General features: G+C 44.4%; 1 protein-coding gene across 3 annotated transcripts in view; it reads right to left on the reverse strand.

Annotated features, from left to right (window-relative positions):
• Nucleotides 1-22,768, reverse strand: part of LOC119647734 (peroxidasin) — a 215,687-nt gene that overhangs the window by 24,925 nt on the left and 167,994 nt on the right. For all 3 annotated transcript variants that reach the window (XM_038048843.1, XM_038048841.1, XM_038048842.1), the window contains exon 8: nucleotides 2,825-3,000. In XM_038048843.1, coding sequence (XP_037904771.1) covers nucleotides 2,825-3,000 — 176 coding nt within the window. The remainder of the gene's footprint in view (nucleotides 1-2,824; nucleotides 3,001-22,768) is intronic.

Genomic DNA, 22,768 nt, shown 5'->3' on the forward strand with positions numbered 1-22,768 from the left:
TTGAGAGAGATGAGCGGTTCCTCGCTCTGCAGCCTTTCCAGCGCAGACTTTTAGGAAATCCCCAGGGATTTCCGTTTCCTACTGCAGTAGCGAACTTTCTCCAACTTTCTAATCTGGATTTTCTCAGCTCGTCTTTATAGGCTTTGCGGCGGAGTTTGAACTCCTCAGGCTCTCATCCGAGTTGGCTGTATTTCTAGCCTTTTGCGGTTTTCTTCCAGTCCTGTTGAACCCTTTCTTTAGTCTTGAAATTTCCCCATTCCAGCCTGGTAATTTGCCACTTCCCGTTTTATTTTGGAGCAGTGTCTTCTACAGGGTGTAGGGAATGTATCTGGCGTAGTCTACGCAGAAGGTACATTCTAGAGAAATAAACAGCGACATATGATGGCGGAAAATGAGGCGGCTTGCTTCGAGATAAAATTTGAGAGAAATGTGAGGTCAAAAGCCAAGTCCGCCAGGGTTGCATCTTGTCACCGATATTATTTCTCCTTGTTAATGGTAACGTTCTTCGTGTTGCCTCATTCGGCGGACGTGGAGGAGTTCAATGCGCTAAGACAATTTTCTTCCAACAGCTTAACTACACTGATGACATCTATTTTCTCTCTCACCGGGTTATAGACCTTGGCCAAATGGCTCCGGATTTGGCACAGAAGGGCAAGTGCAGTTGCACTGATGATAAACACCAACAACATGAAGGTTTTCAGTCTGACAGGTCATCGTACTCTTCTTATCTATGTTGATCAATTTGTATATCTAGGAAGCGTCGTTTTTGGCAACGGTGGCAGCGCCAAGTTTACCATCGAAGTATGCTGGCCTGATACTATTTCAAACGATGAACTTGGTCGGTGCAGCGATCAATGTGATCGGGAGACGGAAATGGCGCTGCATAGATCAAACATTAAGGAGGAACAACAGTTCCATTGCTGGCTACGTCACGCAGTGGAACCGGCTCTGCCAAGATGACCAATAATTGAGTCGTTCCAAGAAAACTTGCCTAGAGTGGAAGAGGAGGAGTACGGGAGTCTTGAGAAGACCTGGGGTTAATTGAAGTGCATTTCAGCGAACCGTAAACAATGCCGCGTTAGTTTGGTTGACGCGTTATACCCTACCAATGGGTGGATGGCAACCATACATATATAGGCGATCATGGAACAGTGGTACTTTTTTGCCAGAAGGAAGAACACCATCTGACTGGCAAGAAAGTACTACTGTTCAAATATGGAAAAAGAAAGGTAGTCCAGCAGAATGTTCAAATTACCTTCCGATCCGGGTTTGAACGCATTCTTGACAACCGTATTCGCGAAATTGTTGAAATAACCGTGAATCAAGCCGCATTTGTCCAAAGTTGCGGAACTACTGACGCAATACACACAGCGCGATTACTCATGGAGAAACACCGTGGGAAACGTCGCCCTCTTTACATTGCATTTCTGGATCTAGAGAAAGCGTTTGGCCGTGTGCCACACGAACTCATCTGGTATGCTCTACGAGAAAACTTAGTGCCAGAGGAATTCGTGCGCTGGGTTCAATTGCTCTACCACGATCCGAAAAGTAAAGTTCGAAGTATGGCGGGTGTATCAAAACCGCGTCGTGTCTCTGTTGGTGTTCATCAAGGAAGCGCCCTCTCACCACTCCTCTCTGTTCTTGTTATGGACATTGTCACACGGGATATCCAACGACCAGTGCCCTACACAATGTTTTATGCAGATGATGTTTTCCTAGCGTCTAATAGCAAAAATGATCTCGAGCAGTTGACAAGTTTGTCCAAAAATGGAATGATCGTCTCATGCAACACGGTCTCAGATTAAATCTAAACAAAACTGAATTTTTGACGACCGATCCCCATGAAACAGGCACAATCATTGTCAGCGGCAGTGATCTGTCAAACTCTGAGCGATTTAAATATCTCGGGTCAACGCTATCAGCCAATGGAGAACTGCATTATGAAATTGCTTCACACATTAACGCAACCTGGATGTAGTGGGGTTCCACTACTGGTGTTCTTGTGATCGACGTCTCAAATCTAAAATTTACCGTAATGTCGCCCGTTCAGTCGCTCTCTATGGTTCTGAGTGTTGGCCGACCATAAAAGACAATGAACGGCGTCTTGCGGTAATGTAGATGAAGATGTTGCGTTGGACTAGTGGCGTGACACGTTTTGATCACATCCGAAATGAGGATATCCGCGATCGTTATGGGGTTGCACCGATCGTGGAAAAGTTGCGAGAGAGGCGTCTTAGATGGTATGGTCATGCAATTCGTGCCAACGAGAATTTACTTGCCAAGATTGGTCTGAACATCGAAGTCGGTGGTAGACGACCAAAAGGCCGTCCAAAACAACAGTGGCTTGATAGGCTGGATGGGGATTTAAAAGCCTTGAGATTATACCCAGATCAGGCATTCGATAAAGCTAAATGGCGAAACCGATCACGACGAGCCTTCCCTGCTTGTGAACGGGACAAAGGCTGAAGAAAAAGAAGATGCTTCCGAACAAATTGATTAATAGTAAAATTAGCTGATCTCTCAATAATTGATTGGTATTGAATATATAATTCCTACGAAGAATCTTCGCTAAATGAGAAAGATTTGATAAAATTTCAATTTCTATCTTATGGAAAATATGAATCCTGTCAACGAAGTCAAAATTCGGGTTATTATGCATAATTTTCCACTTCAACGTGCTTTTACATTCTGTTGAATCGCAGACTAGCATAGGTATGGGTATTCCTATGTTGAAAACTCTAATTTCCATATACTCGTAACCATCTCATTGGACGTGGATTCACTAAGTTTTTTCCTACACGGGATGCAATAAAATCTTCCCTACCTGTGGTGCAGGATCTCCTTCTCCCCGGCAAGGAATCTCGATTGTAGTATCCGGAAGTACATCCATATTATAAGGTTCGACGATGAGACGTGGTGGCCCCCAGGAGCTCTCGACGATTATATCTGCAATTGCTTCAACGGCACCATTTTCATTTTCCGCCACGCATGTATATTTCCCTGTAAATGGAAAACAGCATCATACAGCAGGACTATTTTAACGGGATCATAGGAGTACATATGTTTTTTTGCATAGACTACAGCATGCAATAAATTCTTTTCTTCCAGCTTTCAGGAGGTCTCTGATGTTTCAAATGCTCTTAGTGTCATAATAAAAATGAATGCAGAGGATTTTATTCTATTTTCATGAAAATTATATCTGTTTATAGTCGTTTCTTGGGTTCTATTCAAGAAACATGTGAATACGGAATGCTGTGTTCTTATTCTATGAATTACGGTAGACAGGAAGAGGAGGGGATGGCAACGGTTTCAACTGTGCATTGAAAAAGGTGTAGTCAATGTGGAAATCTAGATGGGGTTGAAATGCTCTCTCTTTGTTTTATGAACATACGTACGATGAGGTATTACAAAAAAAAGTTCATGAAAGAAAGTTTCAAATGAGTTTGGGAGTCGTACAAATGATGACACTCAAACCTTCTTACAAAATAATGCAAAACTTGAATTATTGAAATTGCAACTAACTGGGGCGAACTTTTTAAACGTTTAAGTCTGACTTTTTAAATTGCACTCAAGCTTTAGAGAAACACCTCTCCGCCATGCGAAGAATAAAGGAAGGTCTGACAAATAAATAACAAGTCGGGAAACTGGAAGCTGGACTCTTCAGGTATGAAAGGTTTTGAGTATTTCTTTTATAGAGCGATTTGAATGTGCATTTGTCCTATTAGTACCTAGGACATAATATATGCATATATTATGTGAGAATACCTCCGAGAAAAATGTGTGTGATGGACAGACAAACAGACAGACAGCCAGGTTGTGTGGACCAAAATGGCTATGGGGAGGATACCGAGAACATAAAACCACCATAGAAGACTAGAGAAGGAGGAAACTTACGGTGCAGGGGCTCGGTACCCCAGTACCGGCGGCTTTTGGGAGTGAGCAAACGGGCTCCCGGTCGTCGATATCCCTCGACCTGTACCTTGGTGGTGGACGACTTAGCCGCCTTGGCATATAATGCTAGAAGTGTTTTGTATCTGGAGAAAGAGGTGTTCCAGCGAAGTACGACCTTACCGAGAACACCGGTAACAAAACTAAACAAAGATGAACTGAAGGCAGATCGTTGGACAACTAAAACTGTGATAACACCCACCGCATCTGTTCAGGCAAGGTCAATAAACGTCAAAAGTGAAGGAGCGTATAAAAGGAGTAACCCTGTTGGGGCTCATAGACAGGAGAGTCCCAATCCAGAGGAATTACCTTTCACCCAGCTTGGGGCAAAAATAGTTGAGCTGTCTGAGTTTATCAAGGACAAGCACAACGTGCACCAAGGCATAAAGAATATGGTGAGGGCTATTAGAGTCCTCTATAATAGATCGCAGATGGAGGAAAAGAATACTGAAGATACGCCGAACCTTGCTGTGCTAACAGTGTCACAAGTGACCCAAGTGATGCCTTACCGTACTGCCATCGAACCACGGCGAAATAAACGAGTACCCGAAAAAGAGGGGGACCCTCTAAATAATCAGCAGGCGCCTAAGAGAAAAAAGGCGGACAGGACATTCAGAAAACCAGCACCAACAGCTCACAGGGAGGAAAGTGTATAGTGAATGTAGGAAACTCAACCAGCATTGCAAAGCCCAAGACGAACGAAAACAATGGATGGACTAAAGTTACCAGCAAAATAGCGAAAGGAAAAGCAAAAGTGTAAACTGGTCCAGATGCGATTATTATCTCCAGTAAGGGCAATCTGTCCCACGCGGAGGTACTCAGAAAGGTCAAAGCTGATTCCGATCTAAAGGATTTGAGCGGATATGTGAACAGAATCCGAAGAACCCAGAAAGGGGATCTCATGTTCGAGCTGAAAAGATCCAGCTTAGGCAAAGCTGATGACTTTCGTAGTCAAGTTGAAAACTTACCTGGGGAGAATGCCGCAGTGCGTGCCCAAAAACATAAGATCTGCATACAATGTAAGGATTTCGATGAACTGATATCGAAAGGAGCAATTCAAGTATGAAGAACTTACCGAGGAGTCTGTTGTGGTTTACGAAAAGCCTATGGCGGTATTCAAACGGCCACTATACGAGTACCAGCGGAGACAGTGCAGATGTTGTTGGCGGCCGGAGATATTCGGATTGGATAGATAGTCTGCCGTCTAAGAGAACAGACTTCACTAAAGAAGTGTTTTAAATGCTTCATTTTTGGGCACTTCGCGAAGGCATGCATCAGCGGCTTTGATTGATCCGATCGATACAGAACAAGTGAGAAAGGCCATATTGCCAGGGAGTGCAATAGGGACCCCAAATGCCTATTGGCTGAAGTAAAGGAGGGACAGGATGACCGGCGTATTGCCGGAAGTGGTAAATGTCCCGAATTCAGGAAGGCGTTGACGGCAATGAGAAAATGAGGTACTTGAGCGGACCACGTCCGAATCTAAGATGGAAATCGCCATCATAAGTGAATTATATAGAAACCGTCACGATGGCATATGGGTTACAGATTCGACTGGTGAAGCGACGATATGGTCTTGCGGTCGACAGGCCATACAATGTACTGCAAGTCAGGTAGCCAGTGGCTTTGTGTGGGCGAAAATAAGTCGTGTATATGTATACAGCTGCTACGTCCCACCAAGTTTGACACTGTCTAAATTCGATGAAATACTTGATAATTTTGTTCTCGACACAAAGGGACGAAGTCCAAAGATGGTTGCTGGTAATTTCAACGCATGGGCGCAAGGGGCGCATTTTATTAGAAGCTTTTGTGCAGATCGACCTATTTTTGGCTAACGAAGTTGCTGTAAATACTTTTCAGAAAGGGGGGTTAGGCTCGGTTGTAGACCTGATCTATTGTCAGCCCTGCGCGGACGCGTGGTAAGTCCTGGTGCCTCAGCGCAGCGAACGCTACACCCACAGCGATCGCCAAGTTATCTTCTTTGAAGTATGTATCGAGCTACAGGGCAAAGACGCATTATGCCCGAAACCGAGAAAGATTACAGGCTGGTCTGCAAAAGCTTTGGATGAGCAGACCTTCATAGAGGTGTGGTTAGATCAACTTGATAAAGCAGGCGTTCCTACGGAAAGAGCCGTCCTTGTGGCCCAATGCATAGCCAAAGCATGTCACGCGTCCATGCCTAGGAGGTGTTCATTCCTCAGTCGAAGACCAAACTACTGATGGAATGGTGAACTGGCCAGCCTTCGATCAGCTTGCCACCGAGCCAGAAGAGCGGCTCAGAGAGCGGTTGGTAGAGTCAATCAGGGGCAAAAAGAGTGCATCTATAAAGTAGCCCACAAAACTCTCAAGCTTGGCATACAGCAAAGCAAGAGGAAATGCTTTAGGGAGCTCTGCTCAGAAGCGGACGTAAACCCGTGGGGCAGTGCTTGTTGAATCATGATGGGACGATTCAGAGGCCGTTCATCTCCATAGATCACATCTTCTACCCTCTTGCTGAAAATCATTCAGTTATTCCCCAGCAAGAGGAGCGCACCGACATACTCCAACCACCTCTGAATATGACGGTAATTCCTCCAGTCACCAGAGACGAGTTGCTGGGGATCTGCGGTAGAATAGGAGACAATAAAGCGCCGGACCTGGACGGAGTACCGAATAAGACCTTTAAGTTTTCCGTAAAATCCATACCGGACATGTTTGCTGAGTTCTTCGAAGTATGCATGTTCGAGGGGATATTTCCAGCGGCAGAAGTTGGTACTTTTGCCTAAGGCTGGTAAACCTCCAGGTCAACTATCTTCATACAGACCCATAAGTTTTTTGGACATTGTGGGGAAAATGTTAGAGCGGGTAATCTATAGTAGATTACTCCTTGTTGTTGAGAGACAAGGCGGCTTTTCAGATCGTAGTGTATGGACCCCGTAAAGCCAGATCAACCATTGATGTTATCAAATTGGTTACTGGCTTGGCCGCAGATGCAATTCACGGAAAGGGTAGTACCCTCAATTATTGCGTGGTAGTAACCCTGGACGTGAAAAATGCATTCATTTCGCCCAATTGGAATCTAATACGCAAATCCCTAGCGAAAGTTGGTATTCCTGCCTATAGCAGTGAGATAGTTATAGTTGATAGTTATTTAAAGGAGGCCCTGGTATGACATCGATGATGAACCCTTGGAGTACGTTGCTTCCGCGAGTGTCCCGCAGGGCCCACTACTGTGGAACATCATGTACAACGATGTACTTAATTAATTAATAAATTAATTTCGCAGAAAGCCACGGTGGGTTACGCCGACGACATAGCGCTGGTTGTTGTCGCAAAGTATCTCGAAGATGCTGAGTTATACTCAGGCGAGGCAATCCGTGCTGTTAAAAGTTGGCTAGAGAGCTTTGGTCTGACACTTGCGGAGGAAAAAAATAAAAACGGTCCTCATCACTAAGCGCCGGAAGAGAAATTACGCCTGTATTAGAATCGGGAATCATATCATCACTTCCAAACCGACCATCAGATACTTGGAGGTGGTGATTGACTGGAAGCTCAGTTATAGGCAACACGTGCAGTATGTTTGCGACAAACCATCTACTGCAAATATGGCCCTGAAAAGAATGATGTCGAACGTGGGAGGGCCAGGTATACCTCTAGGCATCTCAATCATGCTTTATATGACCCCAGTTCGGAGGGAGGCGTTACGGATGCCAGTTAACGCTAACAAACTGAGTGCAGTCTACAGGAGGACAGCCCTGAGGATATGCTCTGCCTTCAGGAATGTCTCAGATGATGCAGCATTCGTCATCTCTGGAATGAAGCCGATTGATATCTTGGCAGATGAAATGGTGAACATATACAATGCGAAGCCAATCTCTCCCTCAACGCAGACGAAGAACGCTGAGAGGGAGAGTTCAATAAATAGATGGCAAGAGCAGTGGGAACGCTTGGGAAAGGATCGGTGGTCTCACAGGCACATTTCTGTCATCAAGGAGTGGTTGGAGAGACGACACGGTAAGATTAATTATAATCTAATTATAATCAGTTTCTCACGGGGCACGGAGGATATCGCCAATATCTCCACAGGTTTAAATTGGGGACCTCAACCGACTCTCCAAATTGCGATGGAGTTCCAGAAGACCCAAAGCATATATTCCCCCACTGTCCGTGGTTTGTGGAAGAAAGGAGGAATCTAGAGGAGACTCTAGGAGAGGCGCTGGTACCAGAAAATCTGGTGCCGAAAATGGCAGCACATCAAGAGAATTGGGATGCGGTCAACTCCATTCATTCTCTATTCAAAACAAACTGCGAAAGGCAGGGGAGATGAGAAAAGAGCGGTCACGTACGCCGCGTATAGAAGAAAAGTGACTAAGCTAGAGTGAGCTGACACCGTCCCGTGATGTACTATCTTATGGTGGTTTCGCGGGACAGGGAGGGAGTCGGGGGTGCTTTTAGTAGGTAAAAATCAAACACACTGATGTGTCAAGACCAATGTCTTTTGAAGATTTCCACCTCCACAATAAAAGACAGGACAGACAGACAGTAAACCGATTCTAATGATTTGTTTAACACAAAACCGTAAAAAGCAAGACATTCTGACCAACTAAAAATGTTGAACGTGCATATGTGCCAGAAATATATATATAGATACTTCCACGAAGTGGGTAGTACGTACAGTCTCCCCTGAATTCAAATTATACATTAAATACGCTAATATCCTTTGCAATTGTGAAAAATTGGCGTAGAGCCAAAACGGTTGAGCTTCACATTTAAATGAGCATTCGATTTTCTACAATATATTCGCAAGTACGAACCTAATGGTCGATACTATGAGGAACGGGAAGAAAATCCTTTTCGGGCGGGATATTATTACACAGTGGCTTGATGTTAAATCAGAGCAGTTTTTCATACATTGCATTAGGCACCGAGGATTTAGGAGTGAAAAACTGCTATTGGGAAGTTTTCCAATAAAGTTTATTAAATTAAGGGTTTACTGGTTTTATACGCGATGATTTTTTTGGAGTATAATATGCTTAAATCCTGCATACAATGATACTGGCTTTTCATTATCACGTTGGAAGCTCCGTGCTTTTAATTTTGAGGATATTATAAGGTATGTCTTTTATCTGGCAGGCTTAATACGCGCTCCTAGTGATTAAGGATTTATTAGTTTGTCGAATTATCTTACCTTTAAGGCAGAGAACATTTTGTCTGGTATATAAGGGATCCTACTTGATGAAGCAATAATAATAATTATTACTTTGCCCCACATTGGGCGCTAAACTTCGTTGTATCCGGTCCCAAGCTGAGATGTGAAAGGAGGATGGATGGTTAGCTTCAGTCTGAATGGTGGTACGCCATCGCAGTGTGTCAGGGGGTAGGTAAAGAAAGTGCAGAGGCTTTGTGGTCTTGCGAACTACTCACTAAGAAAGCAATCACCACGCCTGGCAGTTAGGTATAAAATGCAAATCCAAAAATGAGAAGACGGAGGAGCTTAAGGTCCGGTACGAGCAACCGGCAAGGTTCGCAAGGCAGCGGATGAAGTGGACTGAGGAAATGACCCTCTTTATCATCCGCTCCTACTACAAAATAACGGCGGGGCAGGAGCAACATCTTACCGTCCTTTGTGGTAGTACATACACGTAACTGTATAGCGAATCACAGATCAGAACCCTTCCATTACTTGCAGCGTGACTCACTAAGGCTGACTCAAATCAGCACTGGCAATGCCAGCAGACGGATGAAAAATAAAGCGCAGAGGGTATATAAATTCTGGACACACTAAAGAAGAAACTTTCTGTCGAATCCCAACATCCCAGACCGGCCAGCTTTCGGTGACCAAAGCGAAAGAGTATTGGGGTGGACTTTACGATTACTTGCTTACCAACCCTCTACAAATTCATAAGGTTCATCATTAGTGGAAGGGTCAATGCGCACCTCGAGGCCAACAACATTCTATCCGAAGAGCAGAAGGGCTGCCGAGTTGGCTCAAGGGGTTGGAAAGAGTAGCTCATTATAGACTCGGTAGTTGCAGGACTAGCAGCAATTAGAGGCCAAAGAAACCTCTTTAGTTGATATATAGATTATGCCAAGGCTTGGTATGCGGGACGGGCATACCTGGCTAATCGATGTGCTACATCTGTATCGCATTGATCGGAAACTAATAAAATTGTTGGCGACAGTCATGGAAGGGTGGCATACCACCTTATCAGTGCCTTCGTCTGAGAGTGCCAATACCTCAGAGCCTATCCATATACGGACAGGCATTTTCCAGGGGGATTCTTTGAGTTCCCTTTGGTTTTGCATGGCACTGAACCCCCTTTTATGGCTATTGAATGATGCGAGAGGGTATGGTTTTGCAATTAAAAATGGCCTACATGCAAAGCGCGAGCTGACACACTTGATGTGCTAAGATGCCATCAAGCTGTATTCTTAGAAGTCTGCTGCGAATAGTGGATATGTGTAGCAGTGATATTCGGATGGAGTTTGGATTAGACAAGTGTGGAATCCAAGCCATCCGCAAAGGTCATCAAGAGCTGCATGCCGGACATAGCACTCCGCATATCGAAGCTATGGCCGAGGCAGACTTTTACAAATACCTAGGAATTCTGCACGGAATCCATACTCAAGTTGGCGATCTGAAGGATGCTCTGCTGTCCAAATTTCTGCGATGAGTGAAATCGGATCTGCCGGAGAAGAATTTAATGTATTCGCTAGCTTTTCACTGGCTTATGCATTCGGAATATTGCCGTGAACGAAAACCGATCTGGAAAACGTCTAGCGGCGGATACGGACTACTATATCCAAATTCTGTGGAGTGGATGAATCTGCCTCGTGGCATCGGAGGCAGGGGGGTGATTAACGTGACGGCATAACATCACTGTCAAGTCCATTCACTAACCCCGAGTAGATGAGTCCCTTGCATGCTCCGATAGACCACCCGCTAGCTCGGCGAACGGAAGCAGCCAGTTGTATATCATGCTCTCCAACATCTTCCCCGTAGTGTATAACAGACAGATAAGGCGATATGAAAAGGGTGCGCCAGGAGGTTTTTGGGGTTTCGGTAGCAGAATCAACCTCTGCCTTTTCCACTGAGCGAGAAACACTCCTTCAACCATGCATGATTCAAATGTACTTATGAATCATGCGGGTCTGATTTTAGCAGCCAACTTTGTTGTTCGGAATCCCGTCCAATCCCGGAGCCTTATTGTCTTCAATTCGGCCACAGATCTCCCGTAGTTCCTCTTCATTTACCTCGGGGATTATGAAGACGTCCTGTTGAACCATTGGATGAGGTCCACTTTCTTCCTGTTGTGGAAAAAGGATTGCGATTATTTTGAACAAGGGTCGCGGGCACGAATCTTGTTCATTACAACCAAGACACAATTGCTTGTAGCAATTCCTCTTACTTTACCGTACAGTCTTCTTAAGGCCACTTCGAAGATCGTGGTATTCTTTCTCAGACTGCTGATGTTCTGGCTTCCCTGTGGTCCTTTGGCAAAGCCTCCTCGCTCACCGACACGATGCTCTCAACAGCGCGATTTCTTGCTTTTAGAGTGGATTTAAAAATTCAGTCATCAAGGTCATTCCTTCGGGCGGAAACGTTCGCACTCATTCGAAGATGTGCCTGTGTGGGCATGCTTATGCATAGACCTGGTAGGTAGCTGTAAAACGCTCATTCTTGGATAAAAATTGACTATGGGAAGAATACGTACAAATAAATCCAAGCATGGAAGAGGAAGTGAGAGTTACGATATATCGGCTTGGAAACCTAGCACCGGCAGTTTCTGGGAGTGGGGGTGGGAAGTTAGGCTACTGTGACAGAATTTGAACTCAGCGATTCCACCGACGATCCCAGACAGATTCATTGCAGATTTTCTCTGTATAAGGTGCAGCCCTCGCCATTGAGAATGTATCAATAGAGAGGAGAGCGTAGCGAGAAAGAACTAGAAGAAGGAAATTCTGATCACTAATCACTCCAGAGACGTAAGATGCAGTGATCAATCGGGAATGGCGTTCATCACATTGAATAATAAAATGAAGGGACTGCGTGATTTCATTCCTTTGAATATAAGGTCAACGTAATGGAAGAGACATATAAGCATCCAGCAGAACGGTGAGCCAAGAAAGACACTAAAAACGGCCATTCAAAATATGGAGCAGGGGAAACTGGGGAAGAGCCTGTGTGAACAGTTCAACAGAAGAAAGTGGAGTATCTCAGGAGAGTGCTTGAAATTGCTGGCGAAACATATATACCCAAGTGTCTGCGAATAAGGGTACGATCAATGTGACCAGTAGTGATCCTCTTCACAAAGAAGGTGAAGGGTCACACACCGATGTTTCCAGAAGGGCTCGTAGGGGAACAGATTGTCGGCCATCCAAATTCAATACGCGCCCTCGCCGTGATTCGTGCTATTTCGGGCTGTTCAATCGATGGTGGACTTAGTAGAGTTAGAGGTATAGGCAGTAAGGGGAGACGAAAAAATACTATGTTACCATTATCTTGGCTGTTAAATGAGAGTTTTGAGAATCATCTCACCTTTGCTGCCATCTCCTATACAGTTCCTTTCTAATCGTCCGAAAGAACCTTCGACGGATTCATCCTCCCTTTCTGGTAGACAGAGCATGCCTCATTCGCCAAAAGATCCAATCAGACAGTGCCTCTCCTAATGCTATACTATATGCATTGAACAAATTTTTAGTACGATTGCTCGGTATTCCGATTTCACCCTTCTTCCGTTCACAGGGTTGCCAACTGCCTCCTCCCAAACAGGAGCCGCTTATAACAGAAAGGCTTTCGCCACCTCTGCGACAACGAACTGGTGACGATATTGGAGCTTTTCATTATTAGGTTTCACCTTCGTTAGAGATGAATTTGCTTTTGCTATTTTCTCTCGCGCATTGTCCAATTGCCCTTAATGCGCAGCTTGGCATTGCACGTTACCCCCAGATATTTAATGATTGATTTTGTGACGACCTCGTAGTTACCAACCTGAATGGTATAGCGTCTGGTTTTCGTTTTGTGATTTGTAATGAAGATTGCCATCGTCTTTACGTCAGCCAAGCTCAGTTTCACCATGCGTAACCATAATTTGGTGAGTAATTCCATACTGTTCTGCGCCCTCTGTGTATTTTATAACTAAAACCATCGCTAGGTCGTCTGCAATGCAAAAGTAATCAACCTTACCTTCTTTGGCACGCGAAGACCAAGTACTCTATCGTGCATTACGTTTGACAGGATTCGTCCCAGCATGGAACCTTAAGGTGCATTTGCTGTCAAATGTGTTTTTTCGCTTCGCATCAGAAAAGCCTTTCTGAAAGTTGACGTCCAATGAACCAAGTCAATTAGTCAGGTAGACCTATGCAGTTTAGCCTAAATGTCTTAAATCCGATCCCAGTTGGTAAAATAAAAGGCATTTTTGATATCTGAGGGCACCACCGCGTAGAAAGGGGCGACCAAAAGGAATAGAAATTTGTGGGCTAGCAGCCTGCAAATTTTGAAACTTTATTGTTATCGAAACATCAATAACATTAGCGAGGGCCCTTAGAATGCTCGCTTTCTCCAACTTGAACCGGAAATCTAGCGATATATGGATATTTTGGGCCTAAGCGAAGTCAGATGATAGGACTCTGGAGAGTATTCCTCTCCCTCTTGCGGCAATGTGTTTTTGTACTCTGGAAAGCGAAGTGGTAGCAGGAGCGAATTTGGTGTCCGACTGCTTCCGACGGCTACCGCAAGACAGACTTTTAACTGCAAGATTTCGGTCTAAATTAAGGAGCATTACAATTGTACAATGCTATGAATCAACGGGGACTTCTGATATAGTGGAGGAAGATGCTTTCTACGAGCAATTAAACGTAGTCTAGGGAAAGTTTCCTGAAGGCAACATTGTGACCATGATGGGTGATCTGAATGCCAAGGACAGCACCTTGCTCGGCATATGATGGGGAAGCACAATCTTGGCGACCGTAATGATAATGGTGGGAGGTTCGTGCATTTTTGTAACTTCCACCACATCTTCATTGGTGGCACATTGTTAGGTTTCAACTGACCGACGCCTTACCAACAATCAGATCGACCACTTCGCGATCAGCAGAAGATTTAGGAGTTGTCCCCTGTATGTACGTAACAAGAGAGGTGCGGACATCGGGCTCAGAACTGATCTCCATCTGATGGGCCCTTACGTTCGCTTGGGTGTTGCATCCTCCATTTCTCGCAGGGCTGGGGAGCTGCGATCTTTAAAGTTCAACATCGACCGTTTGTATTACTCAGCTGTCATTCGACAGTGGGAGAGCTATCTCGTTGATGGAATAGCAGATATACTGAGAAATCCACCTGAGAATATCGATGAGCATTGGGCTGCCATAAAAAATGCTCTTTCCTGAGAAGCTGCACAGGTCTTCGGCCACGTTCCGAAGGGGCGTCATAAGATCTGGCTAACTGCGAAGCCGTGAAAGCGGATCGTACTGACTGATGTGAGTGATGGCAGGCGTGACGTGGCGCGCTTGAACTCTGGTACCGTGCGAAATCCCAAGAAGTTCAGCGTAGTGTACGCCGTGAAAAGAAAGAATTTGCTATTGCGTTGGTCAGAGAAGTGGAAGATACCGCAGACCGTAATGATTTCAGAACTGTACATCACATCGCGAAAGAGCTTGCATGGTCGCAAATCTTTCGATGGCCCTGTGAAGGATGTCAGCGGTTGATTTTTCATCCACGGTAATGAGCAACTGAAGAGGTGGAAAACACACTTCACCATGGTTCTTAACCGTATCCCTTCCGGTGAGGTTCCTTTAAGAAGAAGAGAAATTATTTAGGCCATCAATGCCCTTAAACTCCCCGCAAAGTTGTTTATCGATCTGCTGCTTCCGTTCGTACGGAAATCTTGGGAATCCGAGACCTTTCCCAGAGAGTGGAAGAAGGGGATGATCGTCAAGAAGGGACCCGTTTTGAAAGTGACAGTTAGAAGGGTCTCTGCCGTCGCAAAGATAAAAGCTAAATTAATGCTGAAACCATCAAAGAACATCTTGAAAGCTTGATGGACAGAGAGCAGGCTGGTTTTCTTTCTAGATCCTGCATTGTCCACATCATACCGATCATTTTGGGAAAGTGCGTGGAAGGCACCTCGCAAAATACGACCCAAGTGTAACATTTTCTTGTCTTATTTGCCTGTTACTTCTGGCACATTATATTGGAAGAGGCTTTAGTACACTTATCAGCTGAAGTTTTGTCTTTTATGTCTATATGTATAGCCTAAAATAGACGACCCCGTAAAGTAATGCACATTCTATTATAAATAAAATAAATTCCTACTGCATACATGGAGTCACTTTATAGCTTCTCACATCCGGTTATCCTGCGAATCTTGGGAATCATCTCGAAGCCTACATTCTATTTAATGGCATGGACACTTTCTCTCAATTCTGCTACAATGCCTACTAAGACGGTTATTCTCTGGATGATATTCTTGAATTGCTTTGGCTTTTATGGATATTCCATGTCAAGAACTCAGGCTGGACCATAACAACGGAGGAGCGAAACATAATTCTGTTGATAGCAATTTAATGAAGTAGCTTGCGGATTTTATTGATAGCTCTAACAGAGATGACATTGAGGTGTTGGCGTATTTGAGTGAGGGTGCACAGTTTTCATCCTTGACCACCCTCCAAATTTAATATATACTATATTATGTAATAAAAGGTTCAAATCGTAAAAAGAATCTTCAAAGCCATAAAATCACATAATTTAATTTTTATGGGACTCGAAGATAAATCATGGTGTTGTCTGACGCCATTTTAAAGGGAATGAAGTTCCTTAACTCGATTTTCAATTGAGTTTCATTCGCGATAAAAGTTTTGTTGTCATATTAAAATGTTGGAAGTCATTTTCTATATTGAAAGTAACCGAAGATGTTTATAATAGTAATTGCAAAGCGTGGGGGTGATATCGATATCCCTTCAAGATTTCAGAGCAATCTGATTGCGAGATCTTAATTTTTATTTGGTTAATGCGTTTCCATGACCAATGCCTAATGAAATCGAGCATAAGCTTCTCAGTGACTACATTACCCTGCATAAGGAAAATCTTAAAAGTAGGGAGAGAGATTCATGGTGGTGGTGATGGTGATAACAATGAAATATCTGTATCTGCAAATTGCCCACCACTAGACTTCAGAAATTGCTGAAGTGACCGAAAGGAATCATGATTTTTATCAGTTTGCATATTACTTTGCTCGGCCGAAAGTCCTGATAACCGGAGGTAAAATCTGAATACTACAATTCAGGAAACTATACTAGAACTTCCCAATTGTCCTTACTAGTGTAGACGAAAATACATAATATGTGTTACAAGAAATTAGGTAACCAACATTTGGAAGCCTCCTGCGGTCTCTGCTCCAAGAGTAGAAGCAAGGCGCCTCTGTCCTTGTTGTAATAACAATTTTGTTTTAGTTTAAGTACATTTTACAGGCTGTGTACAAAAAACAGGGACATTTTTCCTCAATTTGTACAGTCCGACATCAAATGGATACGAACTCAAAAAGAAGGCCTTTCATTTGATACCCCACACGACCGTATTCAGTGGAAAAAAAGTGGCAAATTACACCTTCCTTTTCCGAGCATGAGAACAAGAAAGCAAAAGTGTGAATTCGCTCAGAGGCAATTGTGATTTCCAGCAAGGACAAGTTGCCTACACGGAGATATTAAAAATGGTCAAAGCTGCCCCGACCTAAAAGACCCAGATGGGTAACCTCATCTTTGAGCTGAGAAAATCCAGCTTGTCCAGAATGCCACAAACATGAGGTCTATATACAGTGCAAGGATCTTAATGAAGTGACATCCAAAGGTGAAATTTGCACTGCCATGAAGGAATAGTTCAAGTTGGAAGAACTTACCCGAAGAGTCCATTGTGAGTTTTGGAAAAGCCTATGGAAACGGCTACATTGTGATTACCAGTGGATGTAGCGCATAAGTTACTGGCGGCCAGGAAAGTTCGAATCAAATGGGTTGTTTGCCATCTGAGAGAGCAAATTTCTTTAAAGAGGTGCTTTAAGTGCCTTACGTGTAAGGAGAAAGGCCATATTGCCAATGAGTGCAATAGGGACCGCAAATGCTTATTGTGCGAAGGAAAGGAGGGACACGGCAACCGCATATTGCCGGAAGTACTAACTGTTCGCTGACTTCGATGAAAAGATTAGGTTTATTCAAATAGACCTCAATTATTGTAGGGCCGCTCACGATTTACTCGAACAGACCACTTATGAATCCGAGGTGGAGTGCGCCTATAAAGCAGCCTGCAAAACTCAAGCCCACTATCCAGCGAAATAAGGGGAGATGCCTTAGGGAGCTCCGATCAAAAGAATAAACCCATGATAGTGTGCTCACAAAATCGCGATGGGACAATTTAGAAGTTGTTCATCTCCGCAGGTCACATGCTCCACCCTTTTGCTGAAAATCATTCAGGGGTTATTTCTCTTGAAAGAGAGGGATACGGACAATTTTCAGCGACCAGCCACCAGAGATGAGCTGCTGGAGATCTACGGCAGAATAGGCGGCAGTAAAGCTCTGGACCTGGGCGGAGTATCGTATAAGGCTCTTAAGTTCGCCGTAATATCCAGACCAGACATGTTTGCTTAATTTGTTAGAAGCGTGCATATCCGAGAGGATATTTCAAGCGGCATGGAAACGGCAGAAGTTGGTAAATTAAGTCAGGTAAACTTCCAGGTGAACCATCCTCCTACAGACTCATATGTTTTCTGGACACTACGTGGAAAATTTTAGACCTTTCAGATCGGCAGTATGGGTTCCGGAAAGCCAGATCAACCATTGATGTCATCAAATTGGTTACTCGTTTGGCTGAAGATGCAATTCACGGAAAGGGTAGTACCAGCAAATATTGCGTGGTTGTAATCCTGGACGTGAAAAATGTAATCAATTCAGCCAATTGGAATCTAATGCGGAAATCCCTGGCAAAGATTGGTAATCCCACCTATCTTGCTGCTATAGTCGATGGTTATTTAGCTGAAGGGAGGGGAGGCTCTGGTATGACACCGCTGAGGGATCCCAGGGGTACGTTGTCTCCGCGGATGTCCCACAAGGTTCCGTATTGGGCCCAATATCGTGGATCATCATGTAGAACGATGTAATTACTCTTAACCTTCCACAGGAAGCCATATGGTAGATTACGCTGATGACATAGCGCTGGTTGTTGTCGCAAAGCATCTCGAAGATGTTAAGTTATACTCAGCCGTAGTAATCAGGGTTGGTAAGGGTTGGCTAGAGAGCTCTGGTCAACACTTGCGGAGGAAAAGAGGGAAGCGGTCCTCGTCACTCACACCAAAGCAGAAATTACGCCTGTATTAGAATTGACAATCATAGAATCACTTCCAAGCCGACGATCAAATACTTGGGAGTGAAGGTAGACTGGAAGCTCAGTTATTGGCAACACGTGCAGAATGTGTGCAACAAAGCATCCCTTGCTAGTATGGCCCTGGCAAGGATTATACCGAACACATAGAGGCTATTCGGTAGTTTAAAGGACACCGTGTGGATCAGGTACTTCCCCGCAACTTTTCTAACCGTTGCGAACTATTGTAGCGCCGAGGGGTAATAATAGATCAATGCAAGAAACAAGAACGGGGGTGGCAGGAAGTGCCGTGCCGCGAAGAAACTGAAACTATATATATTATATTTGATTCTAGTCTCCTTCAAGAAATATAAAAGCTCATCAATGCCCTCGAATCGACATAGTTAATTTCCTTAACCATGCAAGTGTTGCATTTGTCTAAATCTATGTTTCCAAACCTTTTGAGATAAAGGTTGTTATATGTATGATTGGTCTGAAGGCGATTCAGTAATTTTTCTTCGAAAGCGCGTAGCCTCCGGTTGAACTATGGGTAAAGCAGCCTGAAAAGTAGAGAAAAATGGTCCGTTGACACGTGGTATCGTTAAAAAGTCATCCTCCCACTCTCTATAGGAGTGTTCCTGAATTGAATTTGTGGGACTAGAGCCCAGAGCCTTATGGGCGAGTTCATTTAATGGGTGTCCCGCGTGCGTCGAACATCACAGAAATTTTAAAGATTTAAAAAGGGGGTCTGAAGCAAGGGCATGTATTTTGCTAACAATGCAATAGCGTAGTTTGTTTGAGTAATGTACAAGTACGGTGAGAGCCTGTAATGATAGCAACCTTCTGCTCCCACATCCAGAAAGCCACCTTGATGGCCTGAAGCACGGCAAAAAGTTAAGCCGCTAAAACTGAACTGACATCCAAGGAAAAACGTGAGACTTGCGTCCCATCGGGACCAACCACCGCAGAGGCACACTCACCACGCATGAACGCAGCATGAGATGCCGAAATCATACGACAGGAGAACCTGAATCTTATTAAAGGTTGCGGGAATAATATTGCGAATTACAGTGTCAAACAAGCTGCGGAACGACTTATAGATCGAGGAGAGGCCATTTTCAGCATCCATACTGGGAGGCGGGATAGACTGACACAATCAAGAAATTAGAAGTAAGGTTAAGTGTCTCAGCTATGACAATATCATAATTTGGAAGATATTATAGCTGACTTGGCGGAAACGAATGGATTTGCGGAATGCTAAAATGGCACCACCATAGCTGCCTTCCCTAAACTTTGCTATTAAATGAAAACCAAAAATAAATAGTTAATAGTACAAGTTTCTTGCAGGGCAAGAATATCGAAGTTGTTGCCATAGAAAGAAAAAACCTAGAGGAGCCTCTACGAGAGGTGCTGATACCAGAAAATCTGGTGCCGAGAATAGTGACGCGTCCAGAGATTGGGATGCGTTGAACTCCATTATCGCATCTATCCAGAACAAACTGCGAAAGGTAGGGGAGAGGAGAAAAGCGCGGTCGCACAAGTCATGTCGAGAAGAAGAGTGACGCAAATTGAGCGAGCTAACTCCGCCCAAGAAGTAATACCTTATGGTGGTTCCGCGGGGCAAGAAGGAAGTCGAAGTGGTCCACACCTTGGCGTGTCCAGGCCAGTGTCTTTTAAAGATTTCCACCTCCTCAAAAAAAAGTGTTGAAGACAATAGACAAAGTAGAATGACAAAGAGTCATTTTGGCGATGAAGTTAAGATACACACTAAAAAGATTTTTTGGCATGGACTTTGGATGAAAGCAAAGTAAAGATTTATTAACATCGAGTTGTAGTACATAATCCTACTCCACAAAATACCAGTGGATATAGATGATACGTTACTGTACAAATCAGCAGAGCAGATACTGAAACGATGGAAAGAGAGAACGAAGGAGACCCTGGCGAAGCTTAATGAAGTAGCGGCAGTTTTACACATTTAGGCACAATTGACTCAAAGGACCACATCGACAGACAGACAGACAGATCATACAACATACAATTCTAACAAATAAAAATGTGTGCGGGCAGTTACGTCATCGGGTTTTACGTGGGTACCTGTCTCGTGGACTTAATCCCGCGGTCTTCTTAAGACACGGATTGATTTTGTGACCACAATCAGAGCCTCGTCGCAGCAAGCTAAATCTCTACCGAATTAAGGAGTACGGTAAGCGTGTTGAAACGCAACACCACGCTGAGAGCCGAAGATCTCTGTTCGCTTGAACGCAACCACAGCACCCATGAAGCTCCCACTAGGGGGCCAACCGCAAACAACCGAGCTAAACGCACATACAACGGGAGTTCACCCGAAGTATGAGAGTCCAGGGGTTATCCGGGTTCCCATGGTACCTGGTAAGGTTTCGTGACCAAATTGCCACTTCAGATGAGATCGGGTCTGATCGCCCTGATTAGGCCTTTGGAGCATTCGCCGACTGCATCACGGCCGGCAAACCAAAATGAGTACAGCGTCTCCCGGTGCCATCACTATGGAGGTTCTCCTCGGCCATTTGGTTTTGGTTTGGCCGACAGGGTTGCCGCCCTGTCTTCCTCACCGCCACCTTTGAGCACCAATGTGTACGGGCGTGAAAGTTCGGGGGGGGGGGGGGTTTAACGTGAGTATCTGCCATGAAGGCATAATCCCATGGTCCTCTTCGGGCACGGATTGATTTTGGGACCACATGCAAACACAGCGGTCCTGGTTTATACTGAGTGCAGGCCCAGCATTCTTACCTGTGGATGCGAGGCCTATCTAACACTTCTGCTGCAACTAAGGGGTACGGCACCCGAGTTGTACAGCGCAACTCCACGCTTGAGCTCCGAGGAGCTCTGCCCGCGATATAGGCATAACCACAACCACCATGAAACTCCCACTAGGGGGCCAACCGCAAATAACCGGGCCGAGAACATATCCTCCAGGAATTCTTCTGGAGCATATGCTCTCAGAGGGCCCATGGTACCAGATAACCTCCGGTGAGGCTTCGTGGCAGAGCCACTTCAGATGAGTCCCTTGAAGACTCGGTTTGATCACCCACCTCGAGTACGCGGGGACGAATGTGTACGGGCATTAACAAATGTATGAAACTTTGAATTGGTTGTGGATGGTAAACTATACTGGAGCGCATAAAAATAAACACTTTCGAACGCCGAGTTAACACGAGAATCTTAGGTCTAGTGACGGCGGATGGCGAATGAGGTAAAACATTGAAGTCAACCTATTATATTACGAACCAGAAAGAGCCGTATATATTAAGATTGGAAAGCTCCAATGAGCAAAACTATGTGGATGTGGAGGCCTTGGACGCATAGGGATTCGTAGGTGCTTATTCAAAGCAAAGGTTGAAGGTAATCGACCACCCAGAGAGCCGCGAAACAGATCCAAAATTGAAGACCGTGGCCTTTCCACCGAGAAGGGGGCCAAGGACCGGAAGATATGTACGCTGAGATTAGTGTGTCAGATTTTTTTCTTTAATTTGATACTGATGTCCTTATGATGTCTTATGTGTGTGCAGCAAATTCACACGGTTAATATAACTCCCGTGTGCGTCAGATTGCGTTATTGCTGGTTCTTTGATTTTCCCAGAAGCTTACACTCTTACTACGCCATGTTCTAGCACCACTCACTTACCGGTCATTCTGAGGTAGTGGGCTGTTTTCTATGCCATAAATCGCAATAGAGTTCACCCTTTTTCTCAGTGCATGACGAATCTACTGCCAGCTCCGCCTTCTCATCAACATGTCCACGGGTATCCGTGGTATCGGTCCGTACGTCGACGTAGTTCTTCATTGTTTCTGCACCTACACGTTATGCAGCTGCATCACTATGATTTTTCCCAAATTTTTGGGTAATATAGTGTCTGAGAATCTAAGGGTGAACTTTGAAGTCTTCCCACTTGTTTTTACAACCGTTGTCAAAATTACGAACTGCTTGGAGAGATCTAATCTGTGCCTTTCATTTGATTCTCCACACGACTGTATTTAGTGAGAAAATGTGTATTATACATTCCTGTCTTGCATATATGCGCGACCCCCATTTCACCCAAGATAAAATAATGGAGATTCAGTTTCAAAATCTTTATCTAATGTCCCTTATAATAGACTGACAGACGATTTAAATAAGGTGTCGTTTTACAGTCAGTTTCCTTGTTAGTCTACAAAGCCTCCATAGGTCATTTACTCACAAAGGAGCCTTCGGAAGCATTAGAAAAATGTAACTGGCTTCCGAAATATAGGCACATGGGATAGAATACAGCCCCCGATATTGGAAAATCTCTTCGAGTAAATCAAAAATCCGCAAACAACAACAATTAGAGTTATTTTCAGCAGACAACTTTCGATTCCTTTTTCCTTCCTTGCGCCTCCAACCTAAAGACCATCGGCAACTAGGCCTTCTGACGAGCAGTTACCATCCGTGATAATCGAAATATAAATAGAAATTTGACTGAACGGGAAACTTTTTCCTGG

Source organism: Hermetia illucens, chromosome 2 (genome assembly GCF_905115235.1).
Source record: "Hermetia illucens chromosome 2, iHerIll2.2.curated.20191125, whole genome shotgun sequence".
NCBI lineage: Eukaryota > Metazoa > Arthropoda > Insecta > Diptera > Stratiomyidae > Hermetia > Hermetia illucens.